The sequence below is a fragment of the Maylandia zebra genome, linkage group LG4 (assembly GCF_041146795.1).
Source record: "Maylandia zebra isolate NMK-2024a linkage group LG4, Mzebra_GT3a, whole genome shotgun sequence".
In the NCBI taxonomy this organism is placed as follows: Eukaryota; Metazoa; Chordata; class Actinopteri; order Cichliformes; family Cichlidae; genus Maylandia; species Maylandia zebra.
This window is the reverse complement of record NC_135170.1, coordinates 1,485,604-1,509,104: the sequence shown is the minus strand read 5'-3', so window position 1 is coordinate 1,509,104 and position 23,501 is coordinate 1,485,604. Positions and strand designations below refer to the sequence as shown.

The 23,501-nt window shown below is 43.2% G+C and overlaps 1 protein-coding gene and 1 long non-coding RNA gene across 2 annotated transcripts; both read left to right on the top strand.

Annotated features, from left to right (window-relative positions):
- The first annotated feature begins 1,161 nt into the window (after window positions 1–1,161).
- On the top strand, window positions 1,162–7,726 carry LOC143418436 (protein NLRC3-like). The gene is made up of 7 exons (XM_076883546.1): window positions 1,162–1,340; window positions 3,004–3,133; window positions 4,126–4,204; window positions 4,366–4,552; window positions 4,682–6,482; window positions 7,396–7,569; window positions 7,720–7,726. Exons 2-7 carry the CDS (start codon window positions 3,018–3,020, stop codon window positions 7,724–7,726), a joined length of 2,364 nt encoding a protein of 787 aa, XP_076739661.1. The 5' UTR covers window positions 1,162–1,340; window positions 3,004–3,017.
- A 618-nt stretch (window positions 7,727–8,344) lies between these two features.
- LOC143418280 (uncharacterized) lies at window positions 8,345–18,400 on the top strand. The gene is made up of 3 exons (XR_013098208.1): window positions 8,345–8,457; window positions 16,984–17,030; window positions 17,179–18,400. It is a non-coding gene; the product is annotated as an uncharacterized LOC143418280 (long non-coding RNA).
- The last annotated feature ends 5,101 nt before the right edge of the window (window positions 18,401–23,501 follow it).

The window sequence follows — 23,501 nt, the reverse complement described above, 5'->3', positions numbered from 1 at the left end:
GCACGGTGTGTTTAGATTCAGTTTAAATTCAGGGACACGGAGCCCCTGTTGATCCTCTACCTAATCACACGAGCCACGGTGTGAGAACGGGTGTGGGTCTCAATCAGCCAAGGTTTTGGGTGAACCCATTGTGAGATCTAGCCCCACCCCATCATGTGATTTCCTGTGATCAAATGTCCCAGGATGTAAGTGGGCGTTAAGACGTCCATGTCCCTCTTCAAGCAACTTAAAGAAGTCCAGACGCTTTTCTTTCCAAGCTCCTTCAACAACATCATTCATAGAACAACTTCCAGCTTCTTTTGCTTGGCTACAGTTTGGATGGATTTGCAGATGCAACAAGACTAAAATGGTTAGGGTCAGGAGGTCAAAGGTCAGAGCTCCTGTGGGTCTGAGGGCGGCCTCACGCTGGAGAAGGATGAAGGAGTCTGACCTGAGCCAGTGTTTGACATGAACACATCAGCACTGCTGTCAGTGAGCCTAACGACAGCCGTTAGCATCATTTCAGTGTTTCAGTCATAAAAACACTTCCTGTCTCTGTGGTGGTTACAGTGACATCATGCAGTTTGTGCTTTGACCTCCAGAGGGCGACAAATCAGCACAGACAGAGAGCTCCATTCAAACTTTGCTGCCATCAGGAATAATTCTTCAAATATAATCATCAGTGTTTGAGCAGTTATGATATCAGGGACAATCTAGACATGTGTGACAATACTGAACATGTCACATGACACACCTCAAACATCATGTGATCCACTCTCAGTCTGCACTTTCATTCATGACTTCAACAGGTTGAAATGAGCTTTGAAGAAACATTCAGTGAAATAAATCTTTCATGGATTCATGTGAGCAGCAGATGAACTTTGTACCAACAACATCTTCAATAACAGAGTCTGAATGAAGCTCAGGTGTTGATACTGCTCACTGATTGGACGCTTGCTTTCAGCTCTGCTCTCAGTCTTTACTGCACAGGTGAAGGTAGAAAGTGTGACTGGATCTATAGACTGGAAACAGAGAAACATGCTGAACATTTGAAGCTTTGCAGCAGAAATGTTCATGTTACAAATACAGCAGAGCTGATCTGGGATCAGTGTGTTCACACCTGCAGCTACAACAAGGTTTCATGTCTCCACACGTCAGCATGTGAACTTTACTCTGACTCAGTCTGAGCAGTCAGACGGCATATTTTTAAAGTTAACACATCAGCACACACAGAGCTGAGCCCCTCCCACCTGTGCTGAGTTTCAGGTGGAGTCCCGCCTCCTTCCAGGAAGCAGCTCACCTGTGTGTCCGTGTTTAGTGTCCAGGTGTGGAGTGGAGCTTGTTGTTGGTGTGAAGAAACTGTAAGTTTGCTTTGTTTCCTCCTTTAACAGTTTGTCTTTAGGAACTTTACTGTTTGTTCAGCTCGTGTTTGATTTCTTCACACAACAAACTGTGTGTGTTTGTATTTCCGGTCTCTCCATTAAAGTCAGTGTGTAATGTTTCCTGGCTAACATCAGCTGTGTGCAGCTTAGTTCAGCACAAATCTGCCGCTCCATAGTTCACGGTAACGGACTCACAGCTGGACCAACGAGGCCGAGTGTGTCCGCCACTCTGAGCTACGTTCGTGTTTGTGTACTTGTAGTTTGTACTTTGAGTTCACTCAGAGCCCACAGAGGACGCAGCGTACGTGATGACGTCACAGCCCTTTACCTCCTTTACTGTCACTGTGATTAATATTTACACACGAGACACCTGCAGAGCTCTGACGCTAAGCTAGCACACAGCATGCTAACACTAAGCTAAAGCTAGGCTAGCCAAGAACCCAGAGTGAGGTTAAAGCTGAGTAAACACTGACCCCAGACCAGCACCGTGATAAAGTGAGCTGCTGCTGCTGAACTTGAACAGGTAACAAAGTGATGAGCAGTCAGGCTGCAGGTTTCTACCTGTTCATGTTTCTACAGTAGAATCACTTTGAAGTGTCTTTGTGCTGTTTCATCTTTGATTTGTGTTCATAAACACTCAGAGAAACATCACGTGACCTCATCAGGATCTGTGTTGGTGTGTGGGGCTGTACCTCAGCTTTATGTTGTTACATGTTCATTTGTTCATTTCACACAGTAACATCAAAGTAATGTTATGAGGAGTAATGAAGTAACGTACTCCATTACTTTTAATCAAAGTGTTCTGTGTAATATGTGTAATAATGACTGTTTTGAGTAATGACCCACACTGATCACAACAAAGAGGAAATGCCTCCAACATGCACAAACATTTGAGCCACAACATGCAGTTAATGTGCACAAATGTCTTTGATATGCTGCTCAGTGATGGTGGTGACTGTCAGAGCAGAGCTACTGAGAATCAATAAGTAATATCAATGATGGGATCAGAATCACTAAATTCTTCTCATCCCTGTCAGTATCATACATGTGCTGTATAATGTGATAAATGTAGAGGTGCTGGCTGTTCTCTCACTCTGCTGTTTAGCTGTAAAGGACGCCTCCCTGCCTTTGTCTCATTCATGACCTTTAATAGTCTCTTCTAACATGCAGAGATCTGTATGATCTGTTTCATAGAGTCTAACCAGCCTGTACAGGTAACAACAACAGTCACTGCATCACTGACACACAAACGTCATCTCTGTCAATAACAACATTCATACATGGAATAAAAACACATCAGTGGATCATTGCTGGAGCTGATGTTTGTGCTCCTGGTGCAAAGGCTCTCAGTTTCCTCCTTGAAATAACATCAGTGGTGGGTCAGCGACATGCTTTCTTTCCCTCTCAGGTTTAAATATCTGGGACTCTCCACCGTTTGGTTTTAGAGCTGAAGAAGCTTCTCAGATGAAACGTCTTCCAGAAACTTAAAGACGTCTCTTTTCTCTCCAAGCTCCTTAGATCACATGACCTGGATGACTGAACCTACAGATATATTGACCTGGTTTCATGGTCACATGACAGGTCAGAGGTCAGTTCCTCCTGTTAATGTGAACTCACTGAGTGTTTGTGGTTTACCTCTCAGACTGACTGAAGACGATGATGGAGGAAGAGGAGGACAGAGCAGAGTCTGCAGGGTCCAGCTGTCCGTCTGTGAGGAGTGACTGGTCCAAAGATCGAAATCCAGACTTCAGTGGTGAACCTGGAGCAACGAGGTCAGAGAGCTGTGATGACTCCTTTACATGTTTGTGTTTCCTGGATAAATATGACCTGAAACATCCTCAGATTGTTACAAAGATTCATTAAAAAGAAAACAATGAAAGAGAAAAGATCCAAATGTTCGACTTGGTCATTTGCTGTTTGAGGACAGTGATGCTCATATCTGTGGGGAAAGTGTGACCTGAGTGGGTTCATGTTTGTCTTTAAAGAACAGAGCTGCTCTGATTCTCTTTGTGTCTGATCTGTTAAACAGTCTGAGAGGTCACACAGAGACCCAGCAGCTAAAGCCTGGATCATACTGGCTGCTGTTACTCCATCAGGACAACACTGAACCACAGTGGTGTGGATGTAGTGGATAAATCCCACCATACTGATGCTCAGAGTTAACCACAGGGAACAAAACCAGATGTTACCTTCAGATTGTGACCTTTGGAGTGGACGATGCAGATTTCAATAGAGAATAAATGTTGTTGTTTTTCAGCTGTGAAGAAAGAATCTAATTTTCTGAACTTAAGAATTTATGATGCTGGAAACAACATGGAGACTATAACACAACATTTCCACTGTGTTCATAGAATGAATGTAAAACTGTCAGACATTCATTAAATATGCAAAATGTCTACAGAAGCATCAGAGGGTCAGACGTGAAGCACTCAGTGATTTTGATCAAATGACTCATCAGTTATTGATCTGTACTACACTGATCTACCACGTTAGTAAAGCTGGTGTTCTGGTGGTGGAGGGAGACTCGGATCATGTTCTGGTTTTGGAGCAGTGATCTGCTGATGGTTCAGTTTGATGAGCTTCTTCAAAATCATCCCTGACATCACCACTGAAAGGACGTCCATGAAAACAGACTGAAAATTACTGATATGTTCACAATCTGAGAGTTTAAAACTTGACAGACTTGATTCAGATGAAGTTATTTGAGCAGAAACTCCTGGATCTTTATCCTGTGTTGATCTAATCCTTCATGGTTCCTCCACAGAGTGGAGCAGCAGAGCTCAGAGGTTCCCAGTGGTCAGTCTGCCCAGCAGCATCAAACACAGCTGGACTCCATATTTATGGTCTGTACATGTACAACAACTACTGTTACATCTGTTCTGTTCACAGTCATCTCCATGCTGCTCTTTGTAGACCAGTGGATCGTCAGTGTGTCCAACATGGATCTGATGTTTGGCTCCATGATTTCAGTCTGATTGGCTCATTCATAAATATTCTGTTCCAGCTGCTGGAGGACAACATCATCACTTTTGTGAAGAACGAGCTGAAGAAGATCCAGAAGGTTCTGAGTCCAGGTTACCCAGAATGCTTAGAGAGTCAGAGGAGCAGCAGCAGAGAGGCGTTTGTGAAGATCACAGTGGACTTCCTGAGGAGAATGAAGCAGGAGGAGCTGGCTGACCGTCTGCAGAGCAGTAAGAGGATTTATCTAAAGATTTAAGCTGCTGGATAAATGAGACATTTTCCAGAGATGGAAGATGGAGCAACATGTTTTAAAGATTAGTTCTTTTTGGAATTGAGTGTTTATTTTTCTTCTCATTCAGAACTTCAAGCTGCTGTTTGTCATCGTAACCTTAAATCCACCCTGAAGAAGAAGTTCCAGTGTGTGTTTGAGGGCATCGCTAAAGCAGGAAACCCAACCCTCCTGAATCAGATCTACACAGAGCTCTACATCACAGAGGGAGGGACTGCAGAGGTCAATGATGAACATGAGGTCAGACAGATTGAAACAGCATCCAGGAAACCAGACAGACCAGAAACAACCATCAGACAAGAAGACATCTTTAAAGCCTCACCTGGAAGAGATGAACCAATCAGAACAGTGCTGACAAAGGGAGTGGCTGGCATTGGGAAAACAGTCTTAACACAGAAATACAGCCTGGACTGGGCTGAAGACAAAGCCAACCAGGACATCCAGTTCATATTTCCATTCACTTTCAGAGAGCTGAATGTGCTGAAAGAGGAAAAGTTCAGCTTGGTGGGACTTGTTCATCACTTCTTTACTGAAACCAAAGAAGCAGGAATCTGCAGCTTTGAAGACTTCCAGGTTGTGTTCATCTTTGATGGTCTGGATGAGTGTCGACTTCCTCTGGACTTCCACAAAACTACAATCCTAACTGACCCTAGAAAGTCCACCTCAGTGGATGCGCTGCTGATAAACCTCATCAGGGGGAAACTGCTTCCCTCTGCTCGCCTCTGGATAACCACACGACCTGCAGCAGCCAATCAGATCCCTCCTGACTGTGTTGGCATGGTGACAGAGGTCAGAGGGTTCACTGACCCACAGAAGAAGAAGTACTTCAGGAAGAGATTCAGAGATAAGAAGCAGGCCAGCAGGATCATCTCCCACATCAAGACATCACGAAGCCTCCACATCATGTGTCACATCCCAGTCTTCTGCTGGATCACTGCTACAGTTCTGGAGGATGTGCTGGAAACCAGAGAGGGAGGACAGCTGCCCAAGACCCTGACTGAGATGTACATCCACTTCCTGGTGGTTCAGGCCAAAGTGAAGAAGGTCAAGTATGATGGAGGAGCTGAGACAGATCCACACTGGAGTCCAGAGAGCAGGAAGATGATGGAGTCTCTGGGAAAACTGGCTTTTGATCAGCTGCAGAAAGGAAACCTGATCTTCTATGAATCAGACCTGACAGAGTGTGGCATCAATATCAGAGCAGCCTCAGTGTACTCAGGAGTGTTCACACAGATCTTTAAAGAGGAGAGAGGACTGTACCAGGACAAGGTGTTCTGCTTCATCCATCTTAGTGTTCAGGAGTTTCTGGCTGCTCTTCATGTCCATCTGACCTTCATCAACTCTGGACTCAATCTGCTGGAACAACAACAAACAACCTCTACATGGTCTAAACTATTTAACAAACTAAAACTTCAATCTCTCCACCAGAGTGCTGTGAACAAGGCCTTACAGAGTCCAAATGGACACCTGGACTTGTTCCTCCGCTTCCTCCTGGGTCTTTCACTGCAGACCAATCAGACTCTCCTACGAGGTCTGCTGACACAGACAGGAAGTAGCTCACAGACCAATCAGGAAACAGTCCAGTACATCAAGAAGAAGCTCAGTGAGAATCTGTCTGCAGAGAAAAGCATCAATCTGATCCACTGTCTGAATGAACTGGATGATCGTTCTCTAGTGGAGGAGATCCAACAGTCCCTGAGATCAGGAAGTCTCTCCACAGGTGAACTGTCTCCTGCTCAGTGGTCAGCTCTGGTCTTCATCTTACTGTCATCAGAAGAAGATCTGGATGTGTTTGACCTGAAGAAATACTCTGCTTCAGAGGAGGCTCTTCTGAGGCTGCTGCCAGTGGTCAAAGCCTCCAACAAGGCTCTGTGAGTAAATCTGTGATCATGTTTATTTTTAAAATGTTGATTAAAAGTGGTCATAGATTTCTTCCATGACAGATCCATGTCCTAAAACCATGAGACAGCGTAGTTGTATAGTATAAAAGAAAAAAGGAGAACTTTTGACCACAATATTGTAACTTGAATGAACTTTTGATACAGCCTTTAAACATAAAATTTATGAACAGAATCGGTGACAAAGGGCAGCCCTGGTGGAGCCCATCACCCACCGGACTTATTACTATCCAACGTATTGCCGGCTATGCCAACCAAGCTCTTGCAATGGTTGTAAAAGGATCGAATGGCCATAAAATGTTTCTCAGTTTTATTATTTTCAGTCACATCTGTTTTTGATTATTAACTGAATATTTTAAAATTCAGGCTTTTTATGTTATACAAAACATCATATTTTCTTATGATGTCTTGTATTGATTCTGAAGGAATAGTTTTTATCAGTATCGCAGATACCAGCCTGAATTTTACTTTGTATTGGATCAGAAAGGAAATCAGTGGCATCACACATCACTTACAGCAACTTCAGTACCTCTCCATTTTAATAAACTGGGGGGAGGTGCACCAAGATTCAGTATGAGATAAAGAATTATTTTTAACTGTAAGGTTGGAGAAATCTGTTGTTGGAAATTGGAAGAACAGGTCATCTTAAAAATCACTGCATTGTAGTTTTATTCAGGCCCCTTCAATCTGTGATCGCTGTTGCTTTGCATTGTAAATGCTACTATTACAAAAGTCACAAATATTAGTGTATGTGTGTGTTGTTGGGTAATAAACCAAAAGAACAGAATCTACCAGCACCTCACTGATTTCTGCTTAAAAACAATAAAAAAGCAATAAAGCTCTGATTTGTTTGGTTGATCTTGTCTCCCTTCCACCTTGATGTCAGACTGAGTGGCTGTAACCTGTCAGACAGAAGCTGTGAAGCTCTGTCCTCAGTCCTGAGCTCCCAGTCCTCCCGTCTGACAGAGCTGGACCTGGGTAACAACAACCTGCAGGATTCAGGAGTGAAGCTTCTGTCTGCTGGGATGAAGAGTCAATACTGCAAACTGGAAACGCTGAGGTCAGATCAAGCAATATCGATTTTTTTTTCATCAATTAACATCATTTAATCAATTTCATTTGGAAAAAATTAACAGTGTTTATGTTTTGTTTTTTTAATGAATCCATCCAAATCACACTAAACTGCCACATTTGTCTTTTGTAACATGAGGCAATAAGGATTCCAGCATGTCCTGAAACAGTGTTGAAATATTGTAAATGTAGTAGCTCCTCATGGCACCATGAATATACTTTAACACAAGTGTTTCATGTCTTCTTGTCATCCTTTCTTCAGACTGAGTGGCTGTAACCTGTCAGACAGAAGCTGTGAAGCTCTGTCCTCAGTCCTGAGCTCCCAGTCCTCCCATCTGACAGAGCTGGACCTGGGTAACAACAACCTGCAGGATTCAGGAGTGAAGCTTCTGTCTGCTGGGATGAAGAGTCAATACTGCAAACTGGAAACGCTGAGGTCAGATCAAGCAATATCGATTTTTTTTTCATCAATTAACATCATTTAATCAATTTCATTTGGAAAAAATTAACAGTGTTTATGTTTTGTTTTTTTAATGAATCCATCCAAATCACACTAAACTGCCACATTTGTCTTTTGTAACATGAGGCAATAAGGATTCCAGCATGTCCTGAAACAGTGTTGAAATATTGTAAATGTAGTAGCTCCTCATGGCACCATGAATATACTTTAACACAAGTGTTTCATGTCTTCTTGTCATCCTTTCTTCAGACTGAGTGGCTGTAACCTGTCAGACAGAAGCTGTGAAGCTCTGTCCTCAGTCCTGAGCTCCCAGTCCTCCCGTCTGACAGAGCTGGATCTGGGTAACAACAACCTGCAGGATTCAGGACTGAAGCTTCTATTTTCTGCAGTGGAGAGTCCAAAGTGTACAATTCTCAGGTCAGGATTCAGTCTTTTCTGATGATGATTTAAAACCTGAGTCAGGTCGATAAATGGCTTACTCATTTACAACAGACATGATTTGTCAAATCACCTTATATCTAACCCAAAGGTCCTGTGTTTTACTACTTTGATTTTTTAGTAAAACACAGGACCTCTTAATATTTATCTAAGAGACCATATATAATTTTTTTCCCTGGATCATGTGTGTACCCTCCTGGTTGGAGCTCCAGCAGCCTGTATCAGTGAATGGGACTTTAAATGAAATTGCTGCCCCTGTCAGGAAGAGGTCTGAGTGACACACAAAACAGAAAATATGAGCACTGCATGTGTCTGAGGCTACTCAGATACAGACCTGAATGAGACACTAACTTTGTCTCTGAGAGATAACTTTTATTATTAAATACACTTCATTTCTCATCTGTGTAGAGAATGTAGAGTTTGACATGCTAATATTACAAAATGAAAAATCACACTGAGTCACAAAGAAATTGTTTTGGAGTATTTATGGTTCAGCTGATGAAATTGTTCAAACAAACCAGTAATTTACACCGAAACAGCACAAGTGAAACTTTTTCGAGGGACTTACACTAAGCTTGTCCTGGTACACCTGTAGAGCCCAGCTTCTATGGACCATGAGCTTAAGTTCTGTGCTGCTCTGATTTATTGCCTGTGCTGTCTTTCAGTTCAGCTTTGTCGAGTCTCTGGTAGGATTTCTTTTACATGACCTGTGTAAAAACAAAACAGGAAACACATTAAGCTGAAGTAAGATGCACAATTTGAAAAATGGGGCACAAAAAATGTTGCTGCTTTCTGGAAAGTGCGTCTAAGAAGACCCAATGGAGAAAGTGAAGAGAAAAATCAAAGATTAAGAAGAAGAAAATGGCAGAGGCAGTTTCTCTTGGACTGCCTGCAGATGGGGTGAGACTCTAGAAACAGGGATGATTGGAGAAAATGCAAAGAGGCCATAGGATAAACCAGGAGATGAATACTCTGGTGTTCTGGGGATAGTGGGAGTGAGAGGGAGAGATGCCAGTAAATGATTTCAAGGATAAATTTGAGAGAATCAGAGCTAAGAAACCAAAGCAAGTGGGGAACTACAAACATATGGACAGACTCATAATTAGGCCAAAGACACATTAAAGCAATTATTACAGGTTTAGAAACAGGGATGGATATGAAGGAGCTTAGCATGAATTTGCATTGAGGAAAGAATAGCAACGAGCATCAGAGGAAACAGTTAGGAAAACTAAAAGGATGTACTGGCAGGAATACTGCAGTACTTTAGGAAGAACTACCGTATTTCCCAGACTACAGAGCGCACCTGAATATTAGCCGCACAAGCTAAAATCAGGGGAAAATCCTGTTTTGTACATACATTAGCCGCACCTGACTAAAAGCCGCAGGTGTTTCAATGTTGACTTATCATATGTAAGAGAATATGCACAAAGCGAATTGTCAGGAAAGAGATGGCTGTTTGGAGACACACCCCTTTTATTAATATTTTGAAAAACAAGTTATGGGTACATATTTGCATAACTTTTTAGGTATATGTACAAGTAGCGGTAATTACAAGTACGAAACATGTACTGTGCTTCATAAATGAGTAACAAATGTAGTACATAACAATAACCTACAGCACACCAGAACAATAGATTCAGACTACCTTTTAGGCTCAGGTGCAGTGACACGGCTTTAACAAGAAGAAAAGTCAGTCATTCACCACCATCTTCCTGCGCACTAAAACCACCAAAGTCCTCTCCTCCAGTGTCGGAAACAAACAGGCTCAGGGTGGCTTCGTCATCCACTCTCAGCTTCTTTCTTTCGTTGTCACTTTCAAAACCAAAGAAATCCTCGTTGTCAGTGTCAGAGTCGAACACCCTCAGAAGGGCCGTGGCGGTGTCCTCCTCTCCATCATGCAGCATTCAGCCCTTCGAAATCTGTTGGTGATCGTGGATGTTTTCACATTTTTCCACGCTGTCAGGTTCCACCGGTGGAGTTGGGCATAACTTGCTTTTTGCAAGTTTATCGCCGCTCATCATCCAGGCCTCCAGCTGAACGGGTAGCGCTACTTTGAAGTTTGTTTTTCGCGCTACCTCGTACTGCACTACGTTGCCTGACGGATGGACATGTGACCAACATACCACTCTTGAACCCCGATCCTTCCGCCAGGCAACGTAGTGCCGTACAACAGCGGAACAAACAAAACAAATCCGCTCATGGACAATCCATAGAAAAGCCGCACCTGACTAAAAGCCGCAGGGCTCAAAGCTTGTGCAAAAAGTAGCGGCTTATAGCCCGACAATTACGGTACACCAGTTCAGAATGTGTGGAGTACAGTTAAGAACATGAATGCAGACAGGAAACAACAGCAGCTGTTGTAAAGTAAATTCAAACTCCTTCATTAAATGCAGCTGGTTGAGTTGAAAACAATGGAGAATGATTGTGTTACGTTGTTTATTCTCTATAGAAATGGAGCAGGAGTGCATGCAGAGCTGGACGTGGGCTGTATATACATGTGTGTATCTGTTTTGTCTGTGAGCAGAGAAAACAAAGCGCTGGAAATGTCATATTGAAATGTTAAATCAGGAAAATCCTGGAGAAGAGGATAGTTCTAATGTTCAGTTTGTAATGTTGAATTCAACACAGCTCTTAAATGCATAAAAATGACTTCACCTGACGTCAGACTGAACAATCGGATTAGCTACTGATATTGATTTAACCCGTTTAGACCTACCATAGAACCAAGTCCGCCAGAGCTTATATTATATTTTTACATGCTGTAGAGCCATTTTTGGGAGCATTTCAAGTTGCTATACATCAATACAACCATTACAGCCTAAATTTTAATAATATGTATGTATTAAGTGCATAGTAATTACATAAATTGCAAAAAAGTGCAATAAACTACAAAAAAATTGAAAATCGTTTTTGTTTTTTTAACATATATTTCTAGTTAGAGAAATTTAAGAGGCTTATCCCTCAAAACTGTAAATACAAAAAAGTTGCACAAAATAGTTTCCCACCTCAGGAAATTTATTTTGAGTGCCTTCATAGTTTTATTTTTGAAATACACCAATTTTTATATACTGCAGGAAAAACGAAAATAAATATTATACTGCAAATTTGCAAAATAACAGCATATGCATCAAAATAAACTATTTCCAGCAGAGCAATATGAGTCCTAAGCATATGTGGAAGGAAACTGTAACCTAGGACAAGCTGATGGCATAAGATGTAAATACAACTCCTCAGGTTTCATATGCAAAAAAAATTATTGCGCTAGCAGTGCTACCGGGATTTAAAAATAGTTGCGCAAAACGGAGTGTGCCCACTCTGACCAGTTTTAAAGGGTTAAAGCAAGAAAATATGGTATTAGCATTAGATGCCAATTCCTATTAACCTTAAATTAGCATTACCTGCTAATGGCAGTCTACTTAGCATTAACTCCTCACTAATGTAATGCTAATTCACATCAAATTATCTTTAGCTTTAGCATTAGCTGCTAGCTTCAGCCTACCTAGCACTAGCTGCTCACATTGTTAAAAGGGAAGAGAAAACGATATTAGCATTAGCTTGTAATAATTATTCACCCCTAATTAGAATTAGCCACTAATGGCAGCATACTTAGCATTAACTCCTCACATCGTTATAATGCAAATGATGCTAACTTGCATTAAATTAGACTGCTGTTATTAGCTAATGCTATTTAGCAGTAGCTGCTCACATTGCTATAAAGCAAAGGAAAACGATATGAGCATTAGGTTCTAATGCGTATTTGCCTTAAATTAGACGTAGGTGGGCAGCACGGTGGCACGATGGTTAGCACTGTTGCCGCACAGCAAGAAGGTCCTGAGTTCAATTCCACCATCAGGCCGGGGTCTTTCTGTGTGGAGTTTGCATGTTCTCCCCGTGTTTGCGTGGGTTCCCTCCGGGTACTCCGGCTTCCTCCCACCGTCCAAAGACATGCAGCTTGTGGGGATAGGTTAATTGGATAATCCAAATTGCCACTAGGTGTGAATGTGCGAGTGTAGGACAGGGGTCTCAAACTCAATTTAGCTGGGGGCCGCTGCAGGCAGAGTCTGGGTGAGGCTGGGCCGCATTAGGTTTTCCACAAGAAAGGCATGGTTAAAAAAATTCCAATCTTCTCAAATCTCTTTATTTTTATTTTTTAACACAAAATATGAAAAATAAATAAACAAATTAAGAATTAATAAGAAAATCAATCAATCTGTAATACATAAATAAAATAATAATAAGATATTTTTAGTCAGTGAACTTGTGTGTTTCTTTCAGTCTTCTATATCTGCTGTATTTAGATTGAAATGTCTGTATTAACAGTTCTATAACCTTCTTCTGAACATGAATGGAACAGTGTAGAAAATGAACTGTTCTTCTGAACATGGCTTCTCTTGCCTACTCCTTGCTGCTAGAGACCTGGCAGCGTTTCCTCTCGCATAGCCGAGCCAGATTTGGCCTGAGGGAGGAAGCAGTTGCGGCCCTCAGTATGTCTTGAAGATGATCATCCGTAAGTCTGGACCTGTACTTGGACTTATTGAAGTTCAAAGTGGAGAAGAGCTTTTGGCACAAGTATGTGCTACCAAAAAGGCACATGGTCCACTTGAACATTCGGGAAAGCCGAGGGAAACTAGGGCTCAATTCTCTCAAAAATTGTCCAAGCTTGTCTGCTTTTCCACTCACCTCCCTGAACTTTGCTTTGAGTTCAGAGTTGCACTGCAGCTCAATGAGCTCCATTTGAAGCACAGAAGGGGCATCTTGCACATCAAAGGAGAAGGGGTCCGCAAAAATGTGAAAGGTGGCTCTGTGTGTCTTGAAGTCAGCAAATCTGTGATCAAATTCCTCCTGTAGCCTCAAAATGACATCAACATACTCGTCAGCACTGAATGGTGTGCCTGCATCCACGAGAGCCTTGCATGCTGGGAAATGGCAAAGGTTTGTCTGAGAGAGCTGAGCTTTCCAGAGCGCCAGTTTTGTGGAGAATGCTCTCACGTTGTCATAGGCAGCACTGACAAGTTGCCCCTGGCCTTGTAACGTCTTGTTCAGTACATTAAGCTCATGTGTCATATCAACAAGAAAAGCTGAGTCCATGAGCCATTTGGGATCAGTTAGCACAGGAACACTAACTCCATCCTTCTCCATGAAGGCTTCACTTCTGCTCTCAACTCAAAAAGTCTCTTTAATACATTTCCCCTGCTGAGCCAACGTACCTCAGTGAAGTCGAGCACATCCCCATATTCTGACTCCATTTCCTCTAGAAAAGCACAGAACCTTCGGTGCTTTAAGCCCCTGGATCTGATTTGGTTGATGCATTTCACAACAATAGACATCACATTGTCAAACTTCAGGCATTTGCTGCAAAGGACCTGCTGATGGATGATGCAGTGCAGAGCAATGGCCTCCTCCACGCCTTCCTCTTCCAGTTTGTTTTGTGCCACCAGTCCATGTTTCCTCCCTGTCATTGATGGCGCTCCATCTGTTGTTATTCCAACAAACCTCTTCCATGGCAAACCAACATTCTCAATGGCATCACACAGCTTGTAAATATCTGCTGAGCGGTGGTCTGGCCATGCATTGGAATTACTGTGAGCAGCTCCTCCATCACTTCAAAACTGTCATCAACACCACGGACATACATTGGGAGCTGGGCAGTGTCGGTGATGTCTGTGGTCTCATCAAGAGCGACTGAGTATACACTGAAACATTTGGCTTTCTCACACAGTTGGTCATAAATGTCACTTGACAGGTCAGAAATGCGATCTGCTGCGGTGTTGGCAGAAAGGCTGATGTTGCTAAACTGACCTTTCTTTCCCGGACAGACTATATTTGCAGCCTGCAATATGCACTTTTAGACAAATGCACCTTCTGTGAATGGCTTCCCTGCTTTAGCAATCATCTCACTAACCACGTGGCTCCGACTGCTGCATTATTCTCTTTGGTTGCTTTCTTGGAGAAATCTTGCTGCCTCAGTAGATCTGTTTTAAGACTGGCAACCCGGTTCGCTCTCTCGTCTCCCTGGTATTTTGCATCCAGCTCAGCATGTCTAGTTGTGTAATGACGTTTCAAATTGTATTCCTTGTGCAGCGCAACTTTCTCTGTGCAAATGAGACAGGTCGGGGTGCCCCTGTGCTCAACAAAGAAATATTGCATTTCCCACTTTTCCTGAAATTGTCGGTGCTCATCACCAACCTTTCTCTTCACCGCAGGCTTTGAAAAAGACATGTTTGGGGCTATGTGACATTTATAATTCTACTTGGTGTCACTGTCGCATTGAAGTTTCAATCAAGCGTTTAGCCGACGGACGGGGAACGTCTCAACGCGTAGAGAACGTCATTTCTGCTTCTTTTTCTTGCAACCGTAGCACGGCGATCGGCAGATAAAAAGCCGGTAGCAGTCTCCTTTGTTTTTACGCTCGATGTTCATGTCTTTCATGACGACACGAACACCGTGGCGTTTGCAGATGGTAGAAAGTGCAGGGATAGCGAGCGCAAAAAAGGCGACTGCTCACGGCGCCGGGCTGTTGTTACAGGAGAAAGAAGCGGAAATGACACCGTGACATATAACAAATAACATCAGCTGTTTCTGATGTTAGTTGTTTTGACTGCTTTTACATTATATTGAAATATATGTAATGTTCATGTTTGCTGCAATACAAACGCAGTGATGCAAATAAAAACATGGAGCCACAAATTACGGTGCGACCCTATAATTAGTCCGGGTTACCGGGGACTGTTGTTGCCGATGAACAGGTGTCGCTATGTGACTGCAGACTAAATTGGGCTGCATTGAGTTCATGACTTTTCTTTTATCCCGCCGCCTACGCATCACTGTGAGAGTTAATATGAGATCTCTCTCTGTGGAAAAATAACTTTAAATCCCACTGACGTGTGTATAAATCTATATACGTATAATGTCCCGCTGGGCAGCAACTTAAAAAAACAACTTTTTTTGAAGTGTTGTGAACGCAGCGCGCTGGGGCGAATGTCGGCGTTTGCCCAATAGAAAGGAGGAAGCCAGCCAGGCACAGGAAAGAAAGAAACACTCCAGGGCAACGCTGCTGGAACTTTGACTCATTGAGAAATGTTTCCCTGCTTGCATCAAGCCCGGCTGGTGTCCCCTGAGATCCATATCCCACCCTGATTGGTGGGTTAATTCAGCTCCGCCCACAACACTGTAAAGTGTCATACATTATCAAACTAACATTACATTTTCATATTAAGGTGGGGCCAAAAACTATCGTCCGGCAGGCCGCAATTGGCCCGCGAGCCGCGAGTTTGAGACCCCTGGTGTAGGAGGACACCTACTCTGTGTCTGGTTAAGTATAAGAGCCCTTTGTTAGGGGGACCGCTGGACTCTTAGCACCAGCTTTGGGGTCACAGGGTCACATCTGGAACACACACACACACACACACACACACAGACACACACAGACACAGACACACACACACAGACACAGACACAGACACACACACACACAGACAGACAGACACAGACACACACACAGACAGACAGACACAGACACACACACACACACACACAGACACACACACACACACACACACACAGACACACACACACACACAGACACACACACACACACAGACACAGACACACACACAGACAGACAGACACAGACACACACACAGACACACACACACACACACACAGACACACACACACACAGACACAGACAGACAGACACAGACACACACACACACACACACACACACACACACACACACACACACACAGACACACACACAGACACACACACACTATGCACAGACTGGTACTCTTTGTTCATACCTGTGTAAGACGTCATAATGAACTTGTGCATATTCATGTAAGCTCAATAAAGAGCAGTGTTACGAGGGAGCAGACGAGAGCGACTGAGGTCAAGTGAAGGAACGGCGCTGTCACAGTTCTCTCCCTCATCAATTGTCTGGTTCCAGCGGTGGGTCTGTGCTAGACGACCCATCACCAGCTTTTTCCACTGGTTACCAGTACGTGGTAGAATCCACTTCCAGATCTGGTTGTCTTTAAATCTGTGAATGGATTGGCTCCATCTTATCTCTCTTTAACAAAAGAATCCAAGTGGAGCCCTCAGGTCTGCAGATAAGCAGCTTCTGACCAGAACTAGACGTAAAAACAGAGGTGAGCTTTATCGATGGCTGCAGCCAAACTCTGGAACAGTCGCCCTTCACATCAGGTCGTCACCAACACTGGACATTTTTAAAAGCCGGTTGGAAACACATTTGTACTCTGTAGCTTTCAATCCTGACCAGTCTTTATAGTCATTACTGTGTATGTTTCCTATTTTCTCTCTACTCTGTGCAGCACTTTGGCTCAAGCTGTTTTTAAATGTGCTGATAAATAAATGTAGATTTCTTTGAATAAAACAGTGGAGCCGAGCTTTGAGCTCAGTGTGTAACAGTGTGTGTGTGAGAGCCATGTAATGTCCATGTGTGCATGCTGACTGTGCTGCTCTGACCCCCCTCCTCCTTTCAGGGTGGAGCCTGCTGGAGTCCGATGGTTGAGACCAGGTCTGAGGAAGTGTAAGTGTGTTTTTAATGGGATTCATGAAAACAAAGCAGCACACATTCAACCATCTTCATCATGTCAGGAGTCATCATCAAAGTGTCAATCAATGAACAGATGATGGATCAATAACTGCAGCTGGATTGTGTTTGTTCTCTCCATCAGATTCCTGTCAACTCACAATCGACACAAACACAGTGAACACAAAGCTCCAACTGTCTGACAACAACAGGAAGGTGACACATGTGGAGGAGGTTCAGTCATATCCTGATCATCCAGACAGATTTTATGGTTTTTATCCTCAGCTGCTGTGTAGAAATGGTCTGACTGGTCGCTGTTACTGGGAGGTCGAGTGGAGAGGAGACGTTTATATATCAGTGAGTTACAGAAGCATCAGAAGGAAAGGAGTCAGTGATGACTGTTTGTTTGGATGGAATGATCAGTCCTGGAGTCTGTACTGCTCTGATGATGGTCCTTGTTATGTCTGGCACAATAGAATAAAAACATTCATCTCCTCCTCCTCCTCCTCTGTCTCTAACAGAGCAGCAGTGTATGTGGACTGTCCTGCTGGCACTCTGTCCTTCTACAGAGTCTCCTCTGACACTCTGATCCACCTCCACACCTTCAACACCACATTCACTCAAACTCTTTATCCTGGGTTTAGTTTCTGGTCTCGTGGTTCCTCAGTGTCCCTGTGCTGATCCAACAGACAGTTTCCATGACTGCAAGTGTTGAGTGGAAAAATGCTACATTGCATTATTGCATCCTCTCACCACAGGAGGCGCTGTTGGCACCACTGATTGCTGATCAGCTGTTCTCTGATGATCTGATTGATACTGTGAATAACGGGACTCACTGAACTCTGTGACACAGTGAAGATTACAGAGTTTAACTTCACCCTTTAAGACTGACCACAGAACCAAGTCCACCAGAGCTTTTGTTATATTTTTACATGCTGTGGAGCCATTTGTGGGAGCATTTCAAGTTGCTATACATCAATACAACTGTTATAGCCCTAATTTTAATAATATGTGTGCATTAAGTCCATAGTAACTACATAAATTGCAAAAAAAACCTCTGCTCATCCATCTCTGTGTGTATCAGGATACATTTGGTTCATAATACACAGAAAAATCAGAGTTATTACCTGTAATAAATGTGAAAGATTCCTGCAGTGATAACCAGGCAGGACTGAAACACATCCAAGCTGTCACCACGGTAACAGCACCGCCCATCCACAGGTGAGGGGAGGAGCAAAAAGAGGGACTTTGACCATTTTATACTAAAAACACTCAACTAATGTTTCTAATATGAAACAAATAAGCCCACATTAATGTGAGCGTTTATTAAATAATAATAATGATGATTTCCTCCTGATCTCATTTCCACAGCAGAGAAAACTGTGGTGTATATTGAGGTGGAGGGTGTGGTCTGTGGCTCAGGTGTAGAGTGAGGGTGGGGTGCACCACAGCAGCATGCTGGGACTGCTGAGGGTGGAGGAGGGAGTGATGATGACATCAGAGCTGCAGCACAGAGACCAGTGAACACACAGTCTGTTCATCTTTGCATAGATACAATATACAGCACAATATTGAATGACAGACACGCTGTGGGAGCTTCCACAGATACACTGACGTCAGCATCCAGAGTCCTCCTGCTGCTCCCCCCTCAGAGCCCCGTGATCAGCACCAACACATTCAGTTAGATGACAGAGTCCAGCTGCAGCTAGAATCAGCTCCCCTCTGTGAACAACAGCACAGCGTCAGTGTTTCACACTCAGTGAAAGGAGGAAACAGCAGAAGAACACCATGTGTGCTACGTTTCCCAGGACACACTACAAACTGCACAAATACAGAGCAGCACGTGGAAGGACCTGGAGCTGCATTTACAGAGCTGCAGACAGCGTGATGTCCTGTATGGACAGGTGGAAGGAACCAAGTCCTCAGCTGGAACACTCGTGTTTGTCCACAGACAGGAAACACAGCAGGAAACTTCCTCACAGAAGTGCAGCTCATGGATAACACACTTCCTGTCAGTCAGAATGAGGCTGCAGCCAAACACAGAAAGGTGTTTTTGTCCAGATGAGCCCAGAGAAGAAACACGAGTGTTCACAGACATCAGAAGCTCAGAGAGGTGAAACATGAGGTTGGAGTCCTCGTCAGCATCCAGAAGAGCTGCTGTGAAACCCTGAGTACTCATGACAGACTCTGATGGCACAAACACATCATGATTCAAACAGAAAGACAAACATGGAGCTCCTGATCCTCCTGCATGAGAACAAGCTGACATGAGCGCTGTGTCTGAGAGTGTCTCCCTGTCACAGTGACAATAACACAGCTGCTGCTCACAGTCATTAAACTGACCTGAGGTCAGCTGTGCTCCTTACATATGAACCATGTGACCTCACATCAGTGCTGTGGATGACTGTAGTCATAGAAGAGTAGAGCTGTAGCAGGTGGTGTGAGGAGGAGGTGGTGTATTCTAGTTAACGCAGTACTGAAACACTCCAGCAGAGGGCGCTGTTAAGTCCTTATTGTAACACAGTTACTGTGTGCAGTTAGACTTCATACATAATCTGCACTTATTTCCATCAGACATGCTGTCAGTAAATGATTGGTTTCTATTGATTCTACTTCCTGTTGACTCGTTTGATGACAGTGAAACAATCACAGCTGATTGTGTGATGATGTAAACTGTCACTGTTACATTCAGTGTGTGTGACATAATGTTAGTGCAGGCTGATAACAGCCTGGTTCTGTTAGAAACACATGAACGTGTCCATAGATCAGTGTGTGTTTAACATGAGAGCTTCAGCCCTGCTGATGTGTTAAATAAAGACATGCAGGAAAACTGATGAGACTCTGAAATAACTCTTTATATTTATAATGTAACTCTGCATCAAAAGAACAACAAAGGATCCCAGACAGGTTTCTGTGAACAAAGACCATTCTGATGTTTCTGTGTTTCTAACACTTTGACATTATTAGTAAACAGACTGCAGTGAGCAGCATTTATAAAGAGCTTCTATATAAAGATATGACAGCTGTTTGACAAGTTTATCACTCTGTGTTTGGACCTGATCAGTCCAGCTGTTTACTTGAAACATGTTCATTTACCTGTTCTGTTATATTCATGTTCTTGTCTCTGTTGAAAACACATTTTAATGTCCCTCAGATTTTTCTCCCAGATGAATAAATATAAAAATGACACAAACTGACTGCAGCTACTTTTTGTCCTTTCTGTCAAAAACCTTCATGTGACTCATGAGAGACACGTTTCAGCTGTTTGTGACAGATCAGAGGCCAACAAGTCATTTATAACACTTTCCATCATTGTTTAAAGTTCTCAGTGTTTCTGTGTTGCTGCGTATAGGATCTCCCAGCATCATCACTGTGCTGTCCAATCATTGTGTGCGAGGTTACCCTTATAGTGCGATGTGTGTTTGCACAAAGAGAAGCATGTGTGTCAAATATAAATAAGCACAGAACAGAAACAGCTGCTCGTTTCTTCTGTTTAGAGTCAAGTTAGTGTTTTGTGTCTTTGTTTGAGGCCTGATGTCGAGCAGAGGTGTGTGTAACTGCACTGCTCTGTTATATGTGTGAAGTGTGTGCTTCTCTTCAGCATCATCTTTGTCACTGCTGATTCCTTTGTGTCATCATGTGTTGAGAAGAGAGAACAGTTATAACGGAGGAGCAAAAGGAAGCCCTGAAATCTGCATCAACAAGGAAGTGTTGGCTCACCAGTGATCCCAGCAGAGCCACTGGTTTGGCTCCAGTTGTTCTAGATTCAATGATGTTGTTGCTACAGAAACATGTCAGCATCTTTATTGAATTTAATATGAAGCAGAAATGGTGTCATCAGGAGAAGAAGAGGAGAACAAGTCCGGCGAGGAGGCAGCAGCTCTTAAAGATGAAACAGCAGCTCAGCCCTGAGCTCAGAGAGCTGCACATGAAAAAGCTCCTCAAGCAGATCCTGTCAGAGGTTTGTCATCAACAGGAGGAACTGTTCACATCATAGGATGAAGATGCTGTCAGCTGGATGAAGAAGGTTATTTAATGCAAACGTTCACACTGAAGTCAAATTGTTGCCGTGTTGAACAGATTCATGTACTGATCGTCTCCAGAATGTTAGAAGAGCTTCAATGAATCATTAGAAACAACTTACAGCTGCACAGCTGTGTCAAACACATCTGTGTGTCATTGTGGGATTGTTGTGTTTCTACATGTGACACACGTCTAAAACATGCACACAATCTGAACACAAACAGGGACTCATGTGTTCCCACAGCCAGATGCTGAGAGCCATTTCCTTGTAGTCCTGTGTCTACATACATGAACCATTAGATGTTATTGGAATGATTGTCAGCTCTGATAGTTTCATGTGTGTTTAGCTGGACGCTGTTTGATCCTCGACATGTTTAAAGGTGTCCAGTCCTGAGACACTGGGGCTGGAAACAGCTGTGATGTCATTGGACTGTCACACAGACAGAAGTGCATGAAGCGAGCAGCCGAGGAGCCGCTGATGTTTTGGATTCAACAGCATTTGAAAGGTCGACACAGACACATTTGCACACAGAAAGCTGAATCTGTCATATGCCACAGTGAACTCACTGTTCAGTGTTTTTCAGGAAGCTTCTTAACTGCCTCTGCTGCCAAACAAGCAGCTGATGTCCTTGAGAAGAAGCTGAAGAAGTCTTCAACAACAAATACAGGAAGTGGACTTTCAAATACTAGATTCACTTTAGACTCACAGAGAAATGACTCAACCAGCTGTGTTTGACTCTATGAAAGGTCAGTGTGTGTCTGCACACAGACTGTTGTGTTGGACTGTTATTCAGTTGTCTGCTGAATGTTTTCAAATGTCTGCATCTCAGCTGTGATGAGGCTGGGGGTCACGGGAGGCCACCGTAGCAGCCTCTCCAACATCATGACATCATCATAAATGCTGCTGGACTGTCTGATGGGCTGACGGTGAAAAAGCCGTCGGGAAGGAAACAGAAGACGTTTCAGAGGCTGCAGCAGATTTCTTTGATTCGGGGCCTTTTTCAGCTTTATTGGACAGAGCAGTGAAGATAAGTGACAGCAAAGCAGAGAGAAAGGGGGCGTGGCCCGGGTCAAAGCCAGGCCAGCTGCTCTCCACCTCGTGGTCACCTGCTCATCCTAGTGAGCTCCACCAGCAGCCCTTTCACACACTTTACACTGTCAAACACTGTGTGTGGACCTCAGCTAACAACAGGCTACATTTAAGTCTGGACTACATGCTTTTATATTGTTTTTATTCCATCAGCAGCTCAACATCATGAGCAGCTTTGACATAAAGACATCAAACTCAAGCTGACTTTAAGCTACTTTTAATACAGGGGCTCAAAAACAACAACATCTTTATTATATATCAGGACACAAAGTCATTTCATCTCAAAGGGAAACAGCTTTATTTGGAATAACCAGCACTATCAACTGGTTTGGGATCTCCACCAGTTTCATGTCTTTGCAGCTTCTCCAACAAAGTTCCTGTAAAATCAGCATGTTTGTCTTTATTGGTTTGATAGTGATTGATTATTCAGTCCCAATCTGCTGTCATCTAAAGAACAAAATGATGTTTCTATGAGTCACAAAGCTCCAGATGTTGTCGGCTTCACAAAGAAAACAAAGAACTTAAACACAAAGTGTTTGGAGCCAAAATGTTCCCAAGCTGCTCTTTTTGAAATGGCAGAGGCACAGTGGTGTCTAACAGCACACTGTGGAAGGCAAACATGTTATTGTTGGATGAAACTTCATGAATCCTTTGTAGATTTGAGCTGTTGGAGCCTTTCTTTTCTCTTCAGGTGTACAGATGCTGAGGAGGCAGGTGAAGCAGGTGGAGCTGTTGTGATGCTGGCAGAGGGTGTGTCTTAGTAACTCTGTGAGGCAGAACTGGATCCAACATTGTGGATGTGTTGATGTTGGAGCCATTAAGAGTCTCTGGCCACACTGTAGGATTTCCCTTTGATCCACTGTGGGGGCATTTTGGAGTCTGTCAGTGAAACTCTTCATGTTTGTGTTTGACTCCAGTTTATAGAAACAGAGAAATGTGTCATGCTTTTGTTCGGCCTCCACAAATACACACATTTGTTCATTGGTTGGACTTTTTGGAAGGAGACACATTGAAAACCATGTTAATAAGATCTTGTTGTTTCCTGTGGATCCGACACAGAGAGTGGACTTCAGACAGAAAGCGTGGAAGAGATTTTAGAGGCCGTGTGTGGCAACAGGAAGTTTCTGTGTGTTTGCTGATCTTACATGTGGAAAACAACACGTGATGTTTGTGAAGTTCTACAATGATCATTGTTCTCACAGCATTTTGAGTGGGAACAGTTCAAACTGGGAGTAGTGGGAGTTATTTACTGATTGAAACAAGCTGAATGTTTCTGTGACGATGAAGATCAGCAGCTCAGCTGATCAATGAACTGACATCTATCAGTCGTTTCATGAGATGAAGTCATCAGCAGA

Bases quoted from the DNA above. Each gene is read 5' to 3' on its own strand.
- LOC143418436 (XM_076883546.1), top strand. From the start codon at position 3,018: ATGATGGAGGAAGAGGAGGACAGAGCAGAGTCTGCAGGGTCCAGCTGT. The intron at 4,553-4,681 runs GTAAGAGGATTT...CTTCTCATTCAG, and splicing joins GGCTGACCGTCTGCAGAGCA to AACTTCAAGCTGCTGTTTGT. The intron at 6,483-7,395 runs GTGAGTAAATCT...CCTTGATGTCAG, and splicing joins AAAGCCTCCAACAAGGCTCT to ACTGAGTGGCTGTAACCTGT.